Below are 23,519 nucleotides of genomic sequence, written 5' to 3' on the forward strand. Positions count from 1 at the left end.
GGGACTTGATGCTAAAAATTGACAAAGAAATCCAGGTGCACTCTCATCTCTGTGTGGGTGTGATACAAGAAACCTGTTCATCATCTTCTTATAGGAGCCAACAGCTTTTTGACCACAAACCTCTACATTTTATCTCGGAACAGACAACAAGTATGGCTGCTCCAGGCCCACTGTAACATCTAATTCTTCTTATCTACTGACATGTAGTTGCTTGAAAAATCCAGTTACAGAAGTAGATCCATCTGTGCAGAACTAATTTTAAGAAAACCTTAGACCCTTAAGTACTGGCTGTTATTATTAACAACAGAGGGAAGTTACTGCTAAAAAAAATAAACCAGTCCCGTGTTTCAGTAAAACAATGAACTTTACCTAGAGCTTTCCAGATACAGTTAATATTCATCATGCAACGCTGCAATTTTGCAATAGACCTGGTTCAGTAGATGCAGATGATTGTAACCTTTATGGTTTGGATGAGTGACTTTTCTTTGCCAGTTTCATAATCCCGCAAGGAGTTTAAAGAATACAGTATATTTCACACCAAAAATGGTTTAATGGGGCAGATACTCTTCCATAGCTGCAAATCCCAGTGGATATGGGCCCTGGTTTTGTCAGGTAAAATGGAAGGAGTTGTTTTGCCTTTTTTGATAATACAATTATTATCAAAAAAGGCCAAAAATTGTTACGATCCAGCCATGTGGGTTAATTTTTTCCTGTTGCAACTGTATTCCACAAGACAATCCAGGTATGTATTTCTGATGCACAAAGAGCTACTACATTTCACATCTGCTCTCCCCACTGGAGCAAGTATAATTTGGGTGGCTAGGGTTAAAAGCTAGCGAAATCGCAGGACTCCCCTCCTGGGGCCAAGGGCTGTCTCCAGCCCCAGAAAGGCTGTGCTTATTTTCAATTCAGATGACACAGCTTCGGATTCAGGGGCCAAAAGCTGGTAGGATCCAGCATGGATGTAGATTTTTGCAGCATGCATCTGTGGGCAGGCATTAGGCTGTGGATATTTTGGTGCAGTAGGAGCAACTGCATTGTTTGCTGTTCATGCTGTGGAATCACTGGGAGCCAAATACTGGATGGGGCTGACTTGGTTCCTCTGTCACCTCCAGGATGCTGTGGTACTCGCAGATCAGGATGTGCCAGCATCCAGACCTTTTTGGTGCAAGGGAAATGACCATGTGTATTTCCTTTTCAGTTCAGACAGTTCAGTCTGGAGGCCTCAGCTTTCTGGATCACACAGGTCTACAATCCAGGGTTTTTTTCAAGCTAATTGTCTGTATTTTGAAGCAGGTTGGGATTTTTTTTTTTGGTGCAGTGAGAAACAGCTCTGTGTGTTTTGGATTTGGTTGACATAATGTAAGGGCTTGTGATCAAGAATGGTCAGGATCCAGTTAAATCCAGGTTTTACATTTTTCCCTCTTAAGAGACTAAGGCTTCGACATTTCCTGCCTGGGAAGTGGTGCAGTTTATCTTTAAGGAGGATAGAGAAATAAGAAATGAGTCTCACGTTGCATGGGTGACATCACTGGCTTTTGGCTCAGCGCTCTGTATGCTCGGTCTGTAGGCTTCGGCCAAGGCTGCAGGGCTCGGTGTTTGAACAAGGAAAGATTCCCAGGTGTACAGAAGATTGGATTTGCTATTATTTGGGTTAAAAACGGTGAAATGAGATTTCTAAAGCTTGGGGACTCCAGCTCGCCTTCTGTTGCACTTGATCTCTACAAGATGGGTGAGTTATTCCCATTAAAGAGAAAGGGAGTGAAAATTTAAGGAGAGAAAAATATGTCTGAATATATAACTACTGATGCCGAGGATACGATTCGTATGAAGCTGCTGTGCTAGAAAATCTCAGCTCCGCCGAGGAGATCGGGCCATATGGCAGAGAAATGGTGCAGCCCGAAAGCTGTTGACAACAGTTAGGGGCTGCTTCCCTCTCCCCGTGTAAGGTGTGTAGCTCCCCCCCACCTCCGCCCCTCCGCCCCGGTTTGTTTTGGTTCGGTTTCCCCCGACCTCCCTCCCCTCCCCGTTCCTCAGCATCCTCTCCGCCAGCCGTAGCCCTGCCTGCCTTCATCTTGCAGATGGCTAACGTGCCGCCGTGTTAGGAAAACTGTGCACAACACATCCCAGCGCCGGGGACGGAGGAAGCTTTTCAGCTGCCGGCGGAAGGGGGGGCAGCAGCGTGTGTCTGTGTGTGTGTGTGTGGAGAAGGATGCCGGGGCCGAGGGCTGCCCCCCGCGCTGCCTAGCGGGCGGTGCGCGGCCGGCGGCGGCTCCTGCCGGGCTGCGGCTGCTCCCGCCGCCCCTGCCCGGCCCGGAGCCGGGAGGCTGCCGGAGCGCTGCCCGGGCGCGCCGGGGAGGGAAGGCAGCGCGACGCTCGGCTGCCTGGATGACAGCGCCGGCGACAAAAGCAGGCGAGTGAATGGCAAGGCTGGCAGAGAGAAGCCGAGGTGTCTCCGAAGCCAAGATGCCAGTGACTGTCGGCGAAGTGTGCTGAGGGAGAGACCCGTGCGTGCCCGCGTTCCCAGAGCCAGCCGGGGAGTGGATGTTTTAACCACGATTTCAAACAGCAGCAGGAGCAGCAGCAGCAGCAGCAAGTAGCAGTTGCAGCAGCAGCAACAACAACAACAACAGATTGCTCCCCCCGTCGTGCTCCCTCCCTTTCGACCCCGCTTTAAACCCAAGCAAGTGACCGGCCGTCCAGACGATGATGCTCTTGCTGAGCCACTGACAAAGAAAAGGGAAGTCACCCATTCCTGAACCCGGGACAACTGGCTTCTTGCAAGTGGGAGACGTCAGGCTGTTGAACTTTTCTGTCCTGTGATGATGCTGTAGTGAGCTTGCTGATCTGAAAGCCATCTCTTCTGGATTTCTGAGCGGGCCAGATTGAAAGAGATTAATGGACTGATCAGCCATCAGGTCTCTTCAGGGGGGATACATCCCTTCAGCCCCTGTCGCCCGGGTGCTCGCGGTGAGGGGAGCAGGACATCTTTGTGTAGGTGGGTCACTGGTGGAAGGCTGTGTTTCTCCTCACTAGGTCTCCTCTGCAGAGAAGAGGCAGATGAGACCCCAAGACTGCCTCGAGGGCAGAACTTTGTAGTGCTCTCAGCATCCCTCTGCAGCGTGGATGTGAGCCACGGGAGTTGGGGATGTTTGAGGCAGTCTCTGCCAAGTGACACCTAGCAGCTGCTTCGGAGGTTTGTGCGTGGTCTCACCCCCAACGGCTTTGCCTGTTGTGAAGATGTCCATGGTGTTTCTGTGAAGCTGAGGCATGGCTGCTGGAAGGTTACTGCTCTATGCTGGCCTCTCTTTAGCTCTGTGTGCCCTTGGCATGCTGGCTGTGGCAATCTGCTCTGACCATTGGTACGAAACTGATGCCAGGAAGCACAGAGAGAGGTGCAAGAGCATCACCACTAAGAGAAATGATCCTGGCTTCATTTACAACTCCAACAACAACCTGCCTCTCAGGGCCAGCAGGTCTAGGTTGGACCGCTGGGAAGGGAAACTCCTCTTGGCAAGAAACAGGAGGCAGATCTTTGCTATGAGCGCAGTCGATGAGTGCAACAGACAGTACAACTCCACCAATATGGGGCTCTGGAGGAAATGCCACCGACAAGGATTCGACCAAGAGCTGGAGGAGCTGATTGCCAAAGGTAAGGGCTGTTTTTTTTACCAGATGAGCATGCCAGGCTCTCCTGAGATGAGCAGGGGCTGAGCAGAGCCATTTGGGCTCGCAGATGGGAGCTGGCGTCTCTAGCCAAGTACCTCTCCTCGCAATGGGTGAACTGGCCTGGCTGGGCATTGCTTCCAGAAGCACTGCCAGGGCAGTTTCCCATGGGATCTCTAATCTTGAGACATGGGGTGTGGGAGCAAGAAGGCAATGGGGGTGAGAACACACACACCCCAGAATATCTTTTTCACATCTCTCTCTCTAAGCTTGCGACTAGCTCTCTCTAGTCTTCCCATCACCATGGTATCAGATTATTTCCACACACAAGTAAGAAGTATTCATAAAGCAGACACTGGATTTTTTTTTTTTTTTTTATGAATTTTGTTTGACCCTGGTGGCTCAGGCAAAGTACATAGTATTTTACTGGAGGCTGCATAAGTCTGTGTTTCATCACTGCCTTTCTCAATGCCCCATCCATCCTGAAATACACCATTTGCAGTGCTCACATGTAGGCTTTTTCTATCCTCAAATGGAGAGTAAACAAAGAGAAATGCTAAAGAGCAGGAGGAAACCCAGCTTGCTGTTTACACTGAGCTGTGCTTTGGAATATTTTCAATATCTACAAAACATTACATGAATGTATTAGAAAGGAATCATTTTCTCTTGGGGTGGAGATGCATCTGTTCGCCTGTAGCATTTTTGTGCTATTTTTTTGTCTAGTCTTTTGATCCTTTGTCTTAATTTTTCCCCCAAGGTAGTGGTTCAAGGTGATGGTCATTTTGCCCCACGTGTTTCTTTGATACAAAGTTTAGGAAGGGGCCACATGCATAACCCCCTACCTAAACAGAGGATGCATGTTTTTGCAGGATGATGAGGGTTTTAGGAAAGGATGACAGCGTCTTTGCTATCCACCTCATGGTTCCTCTGTACTACAAAATAACATTTCCCTCCCATGGTTCTTCTGTTACAATCCGAAGATTCCCCATTGGTTTATTTCCATTGTAGTGAAATCGTTGCTTCTCACACAGTGCCATCTTTCAAAATACTTGTCTTCCAAGTGTGTTCTCTGTCCCAAACTCTCTTGATAGCCTTCATTAATTTCCTCCTCAGACATTACAAGTGGAATTATTGCTTAAAACTACTTATTCAAGAGGGGTGTTCTCTCACATCTTTGCCCATTACAGGTTTTGTTCTGTATGTTTTATGAGCGAGCAGTGGATGTGAGTAGCATGGTAGAGACTTGTACCAAACCAGTCCAAACAGGTAGTGTCCCTGGATCACTGCTGGGGATCCTGCCTGTGTTGCAAGGGACCCTTCATATCCAGCTGCTATTTTACAACTCCTAGGAGACAGATCGGTGTCTTCAGCTCCATGTGTAAAGGACAAGTGGACATGTCCAAAGCCTGTCAGCACCCAGACACCCTGCTGCTGGTTTCAGTGCCAAGGGAGTGATTCCTATTCTCCACCTAGGTGAGAATGGTATGTGCTGGGCTGGCCGTGGAGAGCTGGATTGCTCTGCCACGTGTGCTCGCTGTGCTCGGGGCATAAACAAATTCAACCTTGACAGCAGGCAAACATGCCAACAGAGCTCACCTTTGCAAATGGAGTTGCGGTTATGAGAGAGGTTTTTCATCCTGAAATAAGTGAGACTCTTTCCTCTTTCTCCACCTGCTTTGTCCTGGGATCAGGAACGTCCATTTCTCCTGCCAGAAACAGCTGAAATTGCATGGCGCTAGGTTATTGGTAATGGCAGCTCTGCTCAGTGTTAACCATAGGGAAGATGTGACAAATCAAGATGAAGTGGTTAAATGCAGTCTTTGCTGTAGTCTGCTTGTGTTCGTGTGTGTGCATGAGTATGTGAACTACCTCTGGCCATACAGCATCCAGCTGGTAGCCAGGGATTCCCTGGGCTCAGGTGCAGTGAGTGTTCCTGCGCACACGCTCCTCGATGTGTGTGTCTGCAGATGGCCAGAGAGCCACTTCGCAAAGTCACTGCCCCCAGGTCAGAAGTGCAACTCGTGCACATAAGGGAGCTGTGTGCAAATATTGGGGTGTGTCACTCCTTGCCTCCTTTAGAGGCAATGCCTCTAAAAACAAAAGCAATGCCTCCTTTCTCATACACTTCTAACCAACTTCATTGTAGGATGAGAGAAGTGTTAAAGGAGGGAGACTCGTAACACTGAACAGCAGCATTTTAGTTCATCTGATGGCCTTTCTGCCTATACTATAGCTCTCAGCCATGATGGAGTCACACACAAATGATAGAGAGGTGTGTGTTCCTTTGGCACCTCCAGACTGAAACACAGAAAAAGCAAGTGTAATGGCAATTTGATTAAATAAAGTGTTTGACTTGCTCAGAAATAAAAATGGAGATGTTTCCTTTTTGATCCTCACTTACATGATGAAAGCGAACTAAGTGTTGTTGCTGTCCTATGTTGAGAAGAGCTGTGAGTTGAAAACAAGGCAGGTATTCCAGGTTCATACCAACAGGATCTGTCATGAAAGTAAAAACTAGAAGTAGTTTTTAATTCCGTGACAGATACTTGTTTGGGAGTTAGAGGTTTCAGGGATGGGTGTGTGGACAGAGCGTGCTGCGTGCAGGTGTGAGGGACTGCAGATATTCTCCACGTGTAGTGTTCAAATAACCTGACTGGGGCACATATTCTTGCACAGATTAAATCCCTCTCTGTGAGATCCAGGGCAAATACCTTATAAAAGAGGATGTTATTGGTAGGTAGAGCTTTAACTCTCTTTCCTTTGTTAATTTAATGTAATACACCTCTTCCGGAACTGGATAAACTAATGCAGGTTCTGGCCCCAAATATTCTGTGTAATGCTATATGTAATTGAATGTAAATTTGATTAAGTGTTTTGGGTTTTTGTTTGTTTGTTTCTAAAGCTGGGCAAGATCTGTGAACCATTTAGTTTAAAACAGATCCTACATTTTTCCCTAAGCCAAACTTCGGGTATTGAGAATGGTCTATTGAGATTTGTCTATCAAAGGATAACAAAAAATGGTCATTAAGAGCCTAACTAGCTTTGCAAATACCCTGCAGTTATTCTGCTTATGAACTCTGCTGAAATTAATACAAGCTATAGGCAATGGCTCGTGGCAGGATCAGGAACTGTGGTACTTGGCAATATTCTGATACCAGAGATTTTCAAAACCAGTTCTGTTCCTGAATAGGCTGGGTCACTTCTGTAATTCTGTTCTGTATTTATTAATTTTTACTTTTTGGGAAATATACCAAGGCCATTATGTTGGATTTTGACAGAAAAACTGGAGATCTGTTGCTTCAGGTTTCATATAGATAGGTATAATAGATAGTAATACATAAATAAATTAGTTGGTCCTATTTATATTTCTCCTATCCTTTTTTTTTTGTATTTTCATAGAAGCCATGTGCATATTTCAAAATAATACAATTAGGTAAATAGGCAGCGAATTAAAAGAGATTGTCACAAGTAAGAATACTCAGGGAGAGGCAGACAAGCATGAGACCAAAGACCTGAGGAGTATTCTAAAGCTGCATCAAAATTAGGCAGTTCATTTCTTTTCTTTGTCATAATGAAAAAAAAAAATCAAATCAGAAAAACAGAAGTTACAATCAGTAAAGAAATTATTGGAGTTGAACATGCAAACTGAGGTCTCAGTCTTGCTAACTTTTCCTCATCTGAATAATCCATATTTCTGGGAATGGACTACTTGGAGTGAGGGAAAGCACTCTGGTACAGAAGGATCAGTGACAAAGAAAGAGCTAACAGAGCTGTTGCTCTGATTCTGCTCTCACACCTGAGAAAGCCTTTCGGCATCTCAAGACCGGAGTTTCACTCCTGATCCCTAAAGCCTTGCAGCCTCAGGAAATGCTGGCTCTGGGGTTGTTCAGCACAACATTCTAAAATTCTTCCTATTCTCAGATGTTTGTCCAGTCTCCTCTACAAACTGAATAGCCTTGCTGCTGGAGGCCCCTTTGGGCATGGTGTTCACCCTGCCCTATCAGATCCTCTGTTTGCCTGGTTTCCACAGAGTTTCTGGCAAAAGCAGCAATCCCCCACCCAAGCAACCACTCTGGGTGAGCCAACCACCTCCAGCACTAAGCAAGCAGAGAGCTGGAATGCAGGTGAGTGTCTGGGAGAAGGCAGAGTTTATGTCCTGCTTTGGCAACCAGCAGCTCACAACTCCTTGTATACAACCTGTAGTGACCCAGAAAAAATATGGGGAGCCACAGACTCTGTCTCCATCCTATGGCGATGTTGCTCAGATGCTTTCCTGCAGTAGATGAGAGGAAAACAAGAAAGGAAAAAAAGGAATTGCATCATTTAATTTTAAAGGTACAATAAAGTAGATGAAGAAGTTGCACAATAACCAAAGTCTGTTCCATTTAGACAATTACTACTCAGAGGACCTTTCATCTTGCTTTTGGAAGGCTGCCAGTTAAACCTGACTGGATGGGGCTCTGCTGCCTGCCATTGGAATCCAATTTTTATTTAAAAAAAAATAGAATTTACAATGACCTTATTATTTCAACCCTCCTTTTACCTTCCTTCTTCCCCCGAGATCCATGGAAGTCACAGAAAATCCTATTTTTAAAACATTTTATTGTGAGTATACTTAGGCCATGCCACCACTGAAAAAAAAAAACCAGACCCTAAGTAATTCCTGTGCAGCCTACCTCCACCTCAAATAATATGCAAGATTTCTGGGATGAAAGCATTCTCTGGCTTGGTTTGTCAGATGCACAGCATAAACTGAGGAAGAAAGGCTTAACAGGACTACTCCAGCCGTCACTAGGGATTATTTATACACAAATGGAAAAGCCTGAAGAGAGGCTACTTGCAGCTATATCTAGGAGCAAAAAGATTAATTTTTGTAGAGATTCTTGCTATAACTTGCCATGCTCTAGATTTGACTTTTAAAATGCAGTGGTTTTGACAGGTAAATTAGGACAGCCATTTTTTTCATGTATCCTTTATACATTAAAGACTCAAATGCCTTGTTTAAAATCTGTGCTTGAAATCCCAATTGTTTTCCAAATGGACTCATTAAAAAAGGGACTTTATTGAAGTCTTGATTCTGATCCTAGAGAAGTCAGTAGTAAATGTTTTATTGAACATGGTGATGCAGCAAGTTCAGGCCTTTAGTGTTTCCTTTGAGGTTAAAATTGTCCCTGGATAGAAAGGCCAGCGCAAGGTCTGTGCTCCCTCCTGTCAACAGCTGGAGTTCTGCCGGAGGCATCCACTGAAGTTCAAGCAGTAGACAGCACTGGAGTTAGGCTATCCAGGTATTCAGCCTTTGCAGTTTTTGATGCTCAAATTATTCTTAGTCTGTTGATGTAAGACTGGAAGTCAAACAACTGAGATACAGCAAAGCCATCCTCTTGTTCAGGGATTTTCTGAAATCCTTTAGTGGGTGAAATCACTGGTTCATGCGTGTGAGTTCCAGGAGGATTTGGCCCATCATATTTTGAATAAGCAATTTAATATTTTAATTGCATCAAATTTAAATAGCAATTCATTAAAAAGTTTCTTTACCACAATTAATAAGACCCTGACACATTCCTCTGACACATCTGAGATAATTAGTTTGATAATATATATCTGCTAAAAATACTAAGAACATATATGTAATTTAACAGAACAGCAACTAGTTTTAATCATGATTTTTTAAAGAGCAAATTTCAATCAAGCTGTTGGCTTTCAAAAAAATTTGTGAGTGAAGACAAATGGAAATTTTGCCTGAGCAAAAATGATGGGATCACGCCCTTCTCAAGAGAAACTGATATTTGCAGAGCTGCCTGCAGGACTGCATGCTTAATTCCTGTTCATTTAATTGAACACCCAAATCCTTTTGAGAAATCTCAGCATTTTTATTCTTTCTGCCGACTGCTAAAAATATGTAAAAACTGTGAAGGAAGGATTTCATATGAGTGCAGTAAAAATAAAAATATGAAAGATTATTTTACTTTATTAGAGATGAAGTGGTCTGAACTATTTTGCCATCTCCTGCAATAAAAATCCATATTAAAATTGCTTTTTCTCATTGAAAAAGCATTTCTGTGCATTTAGAAAAGCTTCAAGAGGGGAATGAGTTCATTAACTATTGCAGAACCAGCAGATAAGAGGCCTTTATGTTTTGTAGGTTTAGCAGAAATGATGACAATCATTTATAATGTGACTTACTTAATGGCTTGTTGCTCACAAAGTGCTGCTGGAACTCTTAACTACACATTTACCTCTATAGGACCAAAAGAAAGATAGGAGATTGTGTTTCTTAGTTTTTAAGGAATAAATAAGTAAATAAATAAATAAATAATGTGAATTCTGAATCCAAGTTCCCTTAGCAGATCATTTGGAATAGAATCCACTTAAAATAAAAGAGCATAAACTAAAATATTCTCCCTGCAGGAGAGAAATCAGAGTAAAAAAATGGAAATTTGTCCATTTTCTTTCTCATTAAGCCAAATTCTTTTATAAATAAATACTCAGAACTGCCCGGCTGAGCCTGCTGAAATCATAATCCTTTGTAGATCACTACCAAAACTGATGAAAGAAAGGTAGTACTGCAGTTAGGGCAGGGGCTTATAAAGCCATAATTCAGTCCAAGCTTTGCCATAGTCTTTCTTCATGACCTGAGGCAAGGGACTAAATCTCTCATGCCTCAGCTCAGTAGCAGTACAATAGGGATTTCGTTCACTGTTATTCATGCCAGTTGGTGTTCTACCCTCAGATTTACGAGCCTTAATCATGGATCAGAAATCACGGATCAGAAAGATGTCCCTGTCCTTTTGACATGTGGCTGCACTTTAAATATTGGCAACTAATGCAGCCTTATGAGAGAGTACAACGAGACTACAAAGTAATTATGTTCAGCGTGAGCGGTAGTGGCTTTAGAACACCAGGAGGCAAACCACATTCCTGTGAGCACCACAAAGTGTGGGATTCCTACAGGAGCTGTAAAGAAGGAGAATGAATAAGAAGTATGGATGTTTACAGGATGGTCTTCCAAAGACTGAGGGATGGCACCAGAAAAATCATGGGTCATGTCTGCTTGAAAAATTAATCAGTAGGTGATGGGGATTGACCTCTTTGGTTGACTGTAGGAAGAAGTTGACATTTTCTTAATGAAGACAAGTAGATTACACTAATGAGATAGATATGGGGACAGCAGTCTACAGCTGCTAAGAGAAATGACGTGGTCAGAGTGATGTGTTAGGAAAATGATATTTCTAGCAGCATCCTGAATGGATACACGGAGGGCAAGTTCACATTTGTAAAGGTCAGAAAAAGAAATATTGTAGTCATAAAGGCACGAGGTGATGAGAGCCTGGATGGTGAAAGAATATGCAAACCTTAGACATCCCCTGGATCTGTATACATGGTGAGAGATAGGAGATGAAAATGTTACTCCAGTTCTTGACCAGAGCATCAAGAAAACTAATAGCATTGTCTGTGATGATCTAGAGGGGAATTACTGAAGAGAGCATGCAGTAAAGAAGGAAGAAGTCCATTAGGAACTCTGTTTTAGTGAAAATAAGCTGAGTTTGATATACATGTGTCCATGAAAAAGTATTAGAGATGCTGTGGGTATGGACCTAGGGAGATGAGTTTGTGTTAGAGGAGTGAGCCTGGAAATTGCTACGTGGAGATCAGCGCGGAATCTGTGTTTGTGCTTGAAATTATCAAGGAGGGCAATACAGAAGGAGAAAAGCCCCATGAACTCCAGCAGAGCTGGGAGAAGAAAAGCGTCTTCTGGAGGGCATGCAAAAGGAACAGATTCAAAGGTGGTGCAATAGACGTGAATAACACCATGGTTGCTGAAGAGAGGCACCACTTCAGGTTAAAACTGCACAAGAGACTACTGCAGGTAGCCAGTGTGCTGCAGCAGGTGAGAACAGAGCATTCAGACTATGCTGAAGTTTGCCCAGTATGTTAAGTAAAGATTTTGGCAGTGATTGCAAAGGAGAGGAAGCTGCAGTGAACTAGTGGGGAGGACTCCAGGCAGCGTTTGTAGCTGGCATATTCAGAGAGGTTGGTGAGGAAGAGAGGAGAAGAAAAGACATGGTATTTATAGAGGAAAATAAATGTTTTAAGTTGAAAGAATTTTTTTTTAAGATGAGAGTGTTTTAAGAGGAAAGAGATTGAATGGTATTTGTGTTACGAGAGTAAAGAGGCAGAGGGGTGTGAGAGGTCAAGGCAAAGAGAGAACAAGAGGACAAGAGCAGCCATAAGGAAAGGCAGGAGGCAGGGTAAGACTGGCTGAGTGGCAAATAAAAAAAAGGAGGAGAGCCCCATAGGAGGTTTTTCATCTGTAGGAGAGATGAATGGGGAAGGAGTTGTAGGAGAGGAAGAGGAAACAGAAGGCAAAGCTGCTGGAAGAGGAAGATCATGGTTTGTCATTTTCTCATGGAAGAACTGGGTGAAATCCTGTGTGACAGATGAAGTGGGGGCTGGAGGAGGCAGGAGGGTCTGAGGAGTGAGCCAAATGTGGCAGAGAGGTGATTGTGACTGTGAGTCAGAGATTCAACTGTGCTGAGCTGGAGTAGTAAGTCTAGGAAATGAGCAGAATTGAATGGGGAAACAATGCATTTATAGTGGAGAAAGTTAGCCAGGCAGGAGGGTTCCCAGCAGAGATGCTCTGCTATGTGAGACATAGCAGAGACCAGCTGGTATGGATCAGCTGGAATTTGGGGTACAGGGCAGGAATAGCTAGGGGAATGCAAGGCAAAAGGTCAGTGAATGAAAGAATGCAGCACGGATAACATCTACAGGTGGAGAAAGGAAAGGAAAGATAAAGAGGGTGATAAATGAGTAAGGGCAGCCAAGAAGTCCTTAATGCTGATGATCTGAGGTGACAAAAGGCCAAGAAAGCTTAGTGTGAAGAGGTGGCTGGTGATTGTTGAGAGTCCAGGGGATTTTCCAAGTGGTGGAGGAGAAGAATGGGGGTAAAACAAAGGGTTCAGTATGAAGTCCTGCCTTTTTGGTGACTGACTGGATCAAACAGAGTTGCGCACTGAACAGAGGAGACACTAAAACATATGGCTTAAAGGGCAGAGAAGTCACTACCACTGCCTCTTCTATAACTTGCTCTGCCTTCGTGCTGTGGGTTTATCCTGTGTAACCTTACAGAGGTGTAAGCATGACTCCCTCCTGCAGAGTTCAACGAGTTTCTCCAGTGCTTGGAACAGCCATACTCCAGTCTCATCTTGAACCTCAAAGAAGATAAATAAATATCAAGTAGTAATTCAGGATATTTTCCACAAAGTGGGGGGTGTGTGTGTCTGTGTGGAGAATGGTATTTGCGTAGCTGGGGGCTTATAAGGAAAAGGGGGTTCTAGGATGTCCTGTGTGTCCAGCAATGTGGATCCTGTTAAGATATCACACCAGATCGAGTGAAAGACACTGAAACTCTCATTGCAGCCCTTACTTAATTCTGAGAGCTTTTGTTGGTTTTGAGTTTTAACAGCTGACATTTGAAAAAAGCTTCCTAAATGTATTTCTAGACTTTCTAATAGGATGAAACATTTATGCTAATTTTATTGGATAACAAAAGCTATTTGAAAAGATCTTTCTGCCTCAATATGAATGTATGATTCTTGTCTCTCTGTCTGTATTAATCAGTGCCTATCTTTGAATATGCAAAAGAGCCTTTATAGTGTAGATATCTTTTCTTTCTGCCTAATAGTCATTTAATGGCATAAATATTATAACAAACTAACAAACAAAAGAAACAAAAACTTTTTCAGATGTTACAGGTGTAAATTAGGGTCACTAGACTGATTTTGAAGAGGTGATGATTTATGGTAGCTGATGATCCAATTACATTGCTTTGTCTTAGGTACTTGAGTGGCCCTGATTAAGAAAGTATCTGAATACTGTTCTTGATCTTTAAACATAAAGGAATTTGAAGAATGGAATTATCCCTGTTTTACACAGAGGACAGTTGCTCAACAATGCAAAAGTTCTGTAGGACAACAATTCACATTGGAAAGAAATTTGTCATTGTTGATCCTTAATTACATATATTATGTTAAATTTCACCCCCTTTCTATTTACCAGTTCCTGAGACTGTCCAGGTTTGTTCATATGAAATTCTGTAATGGTTAAAGAGAGAGGAAGGAAAGTTACAGTGATCAGAGGGACAAAGGAGCCAGCCAACAGGAACAGGGGAAATAAAAAAACTCAAATAACTTAATGGGCTCAAATTGGGAAGTTGGACAATTTCCATCTCAGTCTTCTGAAAGATGTGACATTGCAAGTCCAGTAAAAAGGATTTTCAATAAATCTGTCTAATTAGGGTGGTACATTAGGAATGAAAAGTAGCAAATCTATATTTAAAGAAAGGAGCAGAAATTGTCTGGGCCACAGCGGACCTTTTAGGTTGATCATAATAATACCAAGCAGTGTTTAAAGTAAGTTCTAAAGGAGAGATTAATTAAATGCACAGGGGAAAATGAAATAAACATGCAACGTATGTTTTCCTATTTGAAGTGTGCCAAACTACCCAGATATATTTTGCTAGGAAGATAACTGGGGTTTAAGGTAAGGAAACACTTTATACCTAAATTATCAGGATTTTGGTAAAGGATTTTATGTTCTGCCCCTAAGGAAATGGTTTGTTGCAATGTTAAGGTAATTAGGACACAATTTACAGAGTGTTTAAGGAACGGACCGAGGGAAGGCAAAAAGTGCTGAGAGGGGAAGGATCAAGATGAAGTCAACAGTAGAATTCCTGCAGTAGGGGACCAGTAGGATCTTTGCACAGAAGTTAGCAGGGCTCATTGAAAGAACTTTAAGCTAGATTTGAAGGGGGAAAGAGATAAAACCTGGCTTGTTAGAGATAAGTCTGAGGGCAGCACACCAATATTTTAGGGACAGTGTGTTAGCAAGGCCCTTCAGTTTGCTATCGCAGTGGGGGTAGAAGATGGAGATCCATATGGCAGTAAAGGCACAGGAGTTAGTGGTGTGTTGGAAGGAGAGACTACAACCTTTGGAAGAAGGGGCAGGCAACTCAGGAGGACCACAAGGATGTCATGAGGTTATGCAAGAAGGAAATTAGAAGGGCCAAAGCCCAGCTAGAATGATTTGATGATCTTAAAGGTCTTCTCTAACCGAAATATTTCTATGATTCTATGATATATTGCCTACTATGCAAGAAAAACAGAGTCCTTTCCAATACTTTGTACTTGTGAAACATCTGTAGGACTGCGAAGGATTAATTTACTATTATTGTTAATTCCTCTTTTTATTTTTTTTCCCCTAAGAAAGATCATATTTAGCTCTGTATCAAGCAGGACCTGATGGAAAGAGTGTTTGTTACTGGGCTGCCTAATACCAGCCACAGGTGTCTGGTGAGAGGGAAGGGACCTAAGGCAAATCCAGCTGCACTATCCCAGCTGCTTTGTCTTTCACTTAGATCTGAGCCACACTTTGTTTCCTTCCTGTGTCACCCCACACATCCAGGACTAGAGATGAGGACTCTGTGCACTTAATGCCTACTTCACCTTTCCTTGAAATAATGTGGTTAATAGGGTCTTTGTTTCCTGGCTCCCTCATCTGCTTTCATTTCAGATTGCCTTAGCTCAACAACAACAAAACCCTGTTAGATTCTCAGCTATTTATATTCATAAGCCAGGAAAATGCAGAACCTTCAGCTTCTTCATTAAAATAGTTTATATAAAATAAAAGAGAATGTCTGTACTATATTTAAGTGCTCAGAATGGCTGGTAGCAGCGGAATTAAACTCTTCTCCGCGCATATTTAAATTATCATGAGATGTGTATTTCAGTTCACAAAATGTTCAACCCTTTGGCTGGTGATGCTGGGTGAATTTCCATATAGTGGGGTGGATTTTGGCACAGGATCCACCACCTTATGAAGGCTAAAGGACCCACTATGGGCGTTGTTCACTTGTGTGTGAAGCAGAAGACCACAATCCTCAAAGAAGTTTTTGGGAAAGGTCCTACAGAGGACATAAAGGCTCCACAGCACTAAAGGTAAGAAAACATCATCTAGGATAGCATTTTGGGACTATAGTTCAGCTCCCAGGAAAGGTGGAAGCATGATTACATCAGTATGGAGCAAGACAAGCGCAGATGCTCTTCCTGTCTGGAAGTTCAGAGAACCTTGTCTGACACTCCCAGTAGCAAAGCTGCCTTCTGCATTACTGGAAAGAGCTGTTACCCAGCCCCTCTGCCTGAGCACCTGTAGGAGCAGGTCTGTATCTAAGGTGGACCACAGAAGGAATTTCTGTTTTCTACTTCTGTTGAGGAATGACCACAGTCTGATGAAGAGCCCTCATTCTGCTTCAAGTGGACTGGAAAGGGTGGTGGCAGACACCAAGGGAGGGGAGGCTGGAGGTTGATGGCATTGCCTCTACAGGCATGTTGCATATGTGGGAGCAGCTGGATGTGAGATCCTTTGCCTGTGTGCTGAGCTGTGTGAATGAGACAGCTGCTTTTTGGGAGACATCTATTTATGGCAGAGGGATGCTCTGCTAAGCCACTGTACACCACTGAGGGTTTGGAACAAGGGCAGAGATAAGTGGTTTTCTTGGCTCATTTGTGTAGACTTAAACCATCCTTTTTCCATGAAATAATATTTCGTGTCCAAGAGGAAAGAGAAGTCCTTTCTACCCGATGTCCTGAGGAGCCTCCAGTTTTCAAATGCTTTTCCTTCTAACTGATTGGTCCTGGTGGGAAAGGTAGTCACAGGCTCCCAGTGGGACAAAAAAATCTCAGTGTTGTGGAGATGGGAGCAGGACCAAATCTCATTGACCACTCCATAAGGTCCATGCTTCTCAGTGATGAAGTGGCTGCAGAATGAGCCTGTGCAGTGTCTTGGCCTCCGCACCTGGAAAATTCCATTTGGAGGAAGCATGGGGACTTCTTTCAAACATTTTTTTAAACAGAAGGTTCCATTAGGAAGAGTGTGGCAATTTGGTTAAGTGTCTTCCAGGGAAGGAGGGAGAGGCTACTTGATTGGTTGGAAGGAGGAAAGGTGTATGTCAGTGTATGGTCTCCCTCACACTGACAGTGATGGCACTACAGGGTGGCCTCTGCTTCTCCCCCAGTCTTTCCTTCTTGTCCCCTGCGCTGTTCTTACCGGTGTCCCCTGCACTCTGTGCCACACCAGAACTTGTTGCATATCTTTCCCCTCTTATTCATCAGTTATTGTTAGCATCCAGCCTGTGACATGGCAACTAATTGCATTGTCAATGCCTTCAAATGAAGAAGCAGCAGGAGCACAAGCAGACGAACTCTTTAGCACCAAAATCCTCTTTGCCCTTACGTGACGAAGAATACAAGCACAAAGAGAGTGAAAGGGGAAAGATGCAGGACTTCCTTTAGTGGAAAGTTGCTCACAGTGCTGAGGCTTGGGGAAATCTTCAAACTTGAGCTCTGCTTCACCTGCTACCAGCCTTGCTTCCATGTGAGGGGTCTTGGTGTCCATTTGCTTGTCCTACCAGGGTGGAGTTTTTGGCTGGTGGCATTAAGATGACTGGACGGGCACAGCTTCTTTAAAGATTCTCCTTCCTTTGAATGTAATTCATGGCATTTTGGGAGTTTCTGAACCTGAAATTTAAGGTGACTTGTACTTTATTGCTGTGGTTGGATGGTACACTGTACCTATCACTTAGAAAATTAAGTTGTTTGAACGTTCATCTTGGGCAAATGATTTTGGCACTGAAATACCTCCTCTGAGGACTAAGTCTCTTCAGGCTGCTTGTGATAATGTTTCATTGCATGTCTTTAGGATCCGTGTTTTGAAATGAGATCTAACTGTTTAGCTCTCAGAAGGCACAAATTGCCCCACTTATATCTATCCTGGTGGCAATTTACACCAGGGTAGGACTTGGTTCTAATACTTAGGGATCAAATATGAACACTTCTCCATTCATTTCAATGCTTTCTTTCCAGGGTTTTGGTCTGTGCTAAAATGCAGGTCAGTGCTCCTGAGTTTAAGTTTTAATTTGAGAAAGTTTCACTCTCCATCAAAGCTATGGCAATGATCTTCAAAGCTGACATCTTTGCTTAGGCATCTGATGCACAAATACTTGAAGCGAAAGGTAGAGGCAACGTAAAAAACTGGATGTGAATGGAAGAAATAGGTCAGGAGTTCCCTCTATGGTCTTTAACAATTTCTTTTACCATCAGGCTGTTCCTTTTCTAAGATAATATATCAATTATTTTTCCTTTGTTTCTAAGGGCCTGGGAGCTGAGAAGTTACTCCTCTGACATTTTAGTATATTGTAAAGAATATGGAGAAAGTTTTCACATTAAACGTGTAAGAGCCAGAGTTTACCAATTTCAGATGCTAATCTGGTTTCAAAGGATTTAAGAAGGCCTATTGTCTGCCACGCTGTTTTTTTTTGTTTGATATTTTTCTGTTGATCTTTTGCCTTTGTAGCTTTTTCATCTGCTAATTGATGTATGGCTGTATATACTGGTCTTTCAGCTGTGCTCCAGCTTTATGTTAGAAGCACTACTTTCGTTTTTGCATGATTCTTATGGTTCTATTTAATGGTTTAGGAAGATAAGTCTGAAATAAATTTGTAGCTCTCATGAATTAAAGTAACTTTATTGAAGTGAACCAAGGGGAAGCAGAGATGTAGTAGATGCCTGAGCCCTAGGGCAGCCTGAAAAAATGACTTAGCAAGGTGATCACAGTCATTTCACTGGAGCACCGTGTTTCAAGCCAGAAGGTGAAAATTCAAATTCAGTGATGAAGGGGAGGTCAGTGTGGGAACGAAACCACTGGGGCTGAAAGCTTGGAGCTGTGGAGAAAAGAAAATGGTAGCAAAATTAGAGGAAACTTATGCAAAGAGAGAAGGGGAAGAGTGTAAGAGAATGGAAGCACCGGTAAGGAGAGACAGCAGTGGCTGCAAGGGAAGCAGGCCTTTGGTTGAGTGTGAAGGCCAGGATCTGTCCTTGAACAAATACTGAAGTGATAAAAGGTACATAAAGACCATGTTTCCCCTTTGGCTGTTAGCAAACTGTTGTACTGGTGACATGTTTGTGGAATGAGCCTGAACTGCAGTCATGCCTGTGAACCAGATTCACAGTGGGATTTTTTCTGATGAAGTTGCATTTGGGTCCTTGCTGTAGTAGGGGCAGGACAAGGGCAAACCTGGGACCAACCTTTTTCATCTCCAAAAGGTAATTTCACCTGCCATTTCTGTCCTTGTAGAGCCTCCCTGGGGGCAGTTCTTCCAGCAGAGCACTTTTGATCAAGTTTTCCTCCAGAAACTGAAGCAGGAGCCAGAGTCCTTTGGAAAGCCCTGCATATAAATGTCTTGTTTAGTTAGTCTAATAAAGGTATTACTAACAGTGCTGCTTGGAGGATTTATTGGGGGATTTCACTAAGACAGTGTTAGCAGTGGAATTACAGTCATTCTCTGGTAAGACCTTGTCAATGCGAGAGAAAATAACATTGATCCAATCAGAGATATTTTACAGGATCAATGTAATATTCCTTTGCATAATCACAACCAGAGGATTATGGGCCTGTGCTGGGAGTGATGAAGGATCACTTGACAGATCACAGCCTCATTTGTTCTCGTCCTTTTAACTGGTGAAGTATGGGTAGTTTTTAAAAGTCTGCCTCGATATCCTTGTATCTTGAATACATCAGGGCTCCTTTGGGCCACAGGCAATATATATTCAGTCTATTGCTTTTAAACAATATTTTTTGGCTACATACATTTTTCATAGCTGAGCCATACTGAAGCCTCTTTGTATGACCTTGAGACAATTCCCTCTGCAATCCAGGAAACCAATGCACACAAAATGGGAAATGAGGCCCCGAGGTGAGCAGGGAGGAGGAGAAGACAAATCAATATACAGCATGAGCCTTATAACCCAAACATCATAAGGGATTCTGAATAAGTTTGCGTAATTGAGCTTTTGGATAGTGCAGCAATTCCTCCAAGGGGATACGAGTATTGCAGATGGCAGTGAATTCAGGAGGCTCAAGAGCATACTGTGGTTTGCTGGGAATAACTTATTATCAAACAAGTCCTCCTCATTGTTTACACTGTTGTCTTTGCATTTTTTCAAGATCCCAGGACTGCTCTATTGCTTTAATGACAGCTTTGTCATGCCTTGTGAAAACCCTAAATCCCTCTACTGGCTGCAGTTACCTAGATATTCCCTTGGCTTTAGGCAGGCTTCTTCTGCTGTGGAAGAGAAGCAGTGTGTTTGATAGCTTCACCACATTTGACTGAATGGTTCCTTTGGATTTGCACATACATCTCAGTAAAGGAGGGAAAGGGAAAATGGTGGCTGAGGTGCAGAGCAATGGCTCGGCTCACTGATAATATCAGGGACGATTCAAACTCCAGTCCTGTGGTTTCAGATGACTTCAAGTGCAGGGCTGCAAAAGTTATTTGGGGAAGAAAAAACAGCTATTACAAGTGACATTTAAAATTAGATGGGACATAGCTCTCGTGAAAATACAGCAGGCATCAGCTTGTTTCCATCAGGGCTAGGACAGATAACTGAATATGTCCCCTTTTCAGTCATGGGCAGAGTCTAGCCTGTATCAAAGCACACAGCTTTGCTAGGAAGCTGTGACTAACGCAAAGCATGTGTACAGAGGAGTATGTGAGAGGATGCAGGAGCCTTTTGGAATTAACCCTTCAAACAAGCTCAGGCTGGGGACAAACCCTCCAGGAGTCTGTGGTCTCTGCAGCTTTACCTTCGACCAAGAAGCATGGGAAGGGGAAGAGGAGACGGATCATAGCCTTCAGTCAGCACCAACCCTGGCAAAGTTCTTGTGGGCTCATGTTTGGCAATGCAGGTCTTCCACAGCCATCACTGTGGGGTGATTTGTGGAGGAAGTCTGGTTTCACAGCTCCCCTTTGCACGGCCTGGTACCTTCTGTGTGCTGTGGCATGTGGCACACATCCCCTCCTTGTGCAGACTGTGAGCCCCTGCGATGCTATGCCTGTGTGGGCTCCTGCTGCCCATGGGGAACTGCTCCTGCTTTGCTGATGGCCATTTCCATGGGACCTGGATAACTCTGTCCTGCCTGTAAGCCTTGGGACATTGCCATGGGTCTGGCACTGTGGGTAGCACCAACATGGCAGAACAGGCTTAGGTTGCCAAAATCATTAAGTAATTGTGGTGCCGTTTTCTTTCCTTTCTACGTTGAATAATCAGTGATCAGATTGCTTCTACAAAATGCAGTGCCAAGAAGCAATTGGTGATAGTAATCATTCACTGCATCAGCTCTGGCCACCACAGCCCTCGGATGTCATTTGTTCTGTCAGTGAGTCTGCAGAAAATCTATACTAAAATGAGGTTAGGGGTTCAGAATTAAACCCAGAAAAGCATGAAATATCAGAGCAAATCCATGCTGATAGACTGTACTTTGTTGTGTAAGGTCAGGATGGATGCTTATATGGGATTTTCACTCTTAACTCACAGCACCCTGGTGCTGAGAGTTAAGTTAGATCATGGATATTTCTGAACTGTGCGTATTTTCATGTTAGTGGATCCATAGGCATATGGTGAGCACGCCAATGTAATTTGCATTTTAAAGTAGTCTTAAATAAGTTCTCACGTCTGCAGCTGGGCTTTGAGAAGATCATGTTCCCTGGAGTTAGCCCAGGGCAACGTGCTGAAGATCACACATAGCTTTTACTCTGTTCTTGCTCAAACAAAACTGCTTTTAAGTCCAGGGGAGCTAAGTCAGCCTTGCTGAAGTTGGAAGCAAACATGCCTTTGACTTCAGTGGGACACAGATTTTGCCCAGCATTAATTTTTGCTTGTGAAAAGTCTTAAAGAAAAAATGGAGAAAGGCCTTCTAAACTAAACCTCCCAGGAGCTTACTAATCACTCCTTCTTGCATAGGTCCACTGCCATGTGAGTCCCATGAAATATTACCTTGAAGTGGAGCAGGAGGTTTGCCTAGAGAAAATGACCTAAATACAAGGCAAGTGCCATGTAACACTTGCAGTTAACGTTTTATTTGTTGGTATAATAAAAGCATGTCAACAATTCAGTCTTGCCAAATTCCATTTGCCTGTTTGGCTGGGATATGTATTTTTTTTCTTCCTGAAGAGAGAGTAAAATTATGTTCATTTGTTTCTTCACTATGCTCCTGGCAAAGAAGAAGATTTTGTGCCAGGGCTGATAAATGTTTGAGTGAATTTTTTGAGGTTATTACTCTGAACCACTGCCCAAAAAAAGTTCAAGCAAAAATAATCTGAGACTTTATATCAATTCATATAACTACCTTTACAAATAAAAATGTTGGGTCTTTACTTGAATAATCCAGTACATCTCTGACATTGCGGTCTCTTGCAGAACTCATTTCTTTGGTGAAAGCTGCGAATGTAAACGTTCCCTTTCAACCAGTCTCACTCACAAATAAATAACACAGATCTCCCTTGATGCACATTGTGTCAACCAAACAATTTCCATCATCTTATGCTTGCTACTTCTTCGTTTTTCCCAGAGGGGTTTGCAATCATTACGAGTCACTTTCCATTTTGACTTGTAGCCCAAGCAATTGAACACAAGCGTGAGGCTTCGATAAAAGCTGTTCACGGCAGATAAGTGTGACCCCCATTTATGAGCAGGTAAGGTCAGGCCTTTCCATCGTAACCTTTTAAGGGGGATGCTTATCTTTCAGGCTATTACACAGGCTAGAGAAGCATACCATGATGCGCATGTCACTGAAATTTTTATACCATCCCATCACAGTAGCACCTAAACACCTACATGCACAACTCTGTGAGGAAATACCAGCTCAGAAACTGTCTGGAATAGATATGCCATGTATTATTAGTTACCCAGTTGAAGCAACTGTAATAATATTTGTAATATGGGCTCTGCAGCTCTATTTCCCCCCACCCTTTTAAGCACTTCTTTGATTATTGTTATTTATTTTAAGCTGCCTGGTGATGCCCAGGCTTGAGGAGCTTAATTGTGCTATAGGCAGGGGAAGTTGGGCACTTGTGCTTGTGCGGTCCCTGCCGTCACGCGGGCTTATTCAGCAAATGGCCGATGCGGGCACAAGATGTGTAAATCAGCGAGTGCTGCAAGAAGAGCACTTAATTGAAGCTTTATCAAGTGCCTGCAGAGCTGACCTCCAAGCAGCAGCTGAACCACAGTTGGGATGGGAGCGAGCCAGCAGCTTTCACTGATGACTAAGCCCTTGTGCTGGGAAAGGATTTGCTTACAAAACTTGCTTGCTTTACCCATGGGTGGCAGAGCACTGCATAGCTAGGGGTGACTTAAATCATTCTGCCTAATTCACTAAAATTGTTCCTTTCAGCAGAGATTCATAGCTTTCAGTACACTTTGATGACTCTGTAGTTGTGTACAGGGAAGTAAAGCTAAAGCCAGGCTGCTGACTGCTGGGGTCGGTGCGGTGCTAGCAGCACAGGGGTGACATGACGGCATATTCAGGCCTGTGAAGTCTTTCCGTGCTGGTCTGGCACTGGAAGAGTGGATCCAGCACATTTCCTATCCCCTCTGCTTGAGCATTTCCCTGCTCTGCATGTCTGCAGCTGTGTATGCAGAGACAGGTAAATATTGAAGGGTTGTAGATATTTGCCTGTTGAGAAATGGATCCCACTGAACCGCACAAGTATACTAAACAAAATAGAGCCCTGAAGGTTGAAAGCAAAAGGAGAAAGAACTGTGTAACATTTCACAAAGCTGAAAATAATGGAGGACCAAATTAATTTGGACATAAAATCTAAACAATCTTGACAGGTAATTGGGAACTTATCACAACCTTCTACTACGTGTCTGCAAAAAACCATAGTGCTATATATGAGAAAGAAGACAATATTGTTAAAAACTACAATAGCTTCACTATGAGGGGAAGTAAAAATAGCA

At 43.4% G+C, this 23,519-nt stretch overlaps 1 protein-coding gene across 1 annotated transcript in view; it reads left to right on the forward strand.

Annotated features, from left to right (window-relative positions):
* The first annotated feature begins 2,291 nt into the window (after window positions 1-2,291).
* TMEM178B (transmembrane protein 178B) overlaps window positions 2,292-23,519 on the forward strand; it is a 222,052-nt gene continuing 200,824 nt past the window's right edge. The window contains exon 1 of the mRNA XM_048300142.1: window positions 2,292-3,652. Within this exon, the coding sequence (XP_048156099.1) occupies window positions 3,271-3,652 (382 nt within the window). The 5' untranslated portion in view covers window positions 2,292-3,270. The remainder of the gene's footprint in view (window positions 3,653-23,519) is intronic.

Source organism: Corvus hawaiiensis, chromosome 4, assembly GCF_020740725.1.
Source record: "Corvus hawaiiensis isolate bCorHaw1 chromosome 4, bCorHaw1.pri.cur, whole genome shotgun sequence".
Lineage (NCBI taxonomy): Eukaryota > Metazoa > Chordata > Aves > Passeriformes > Corvidae > Corvus > Corvus hawaiiensis.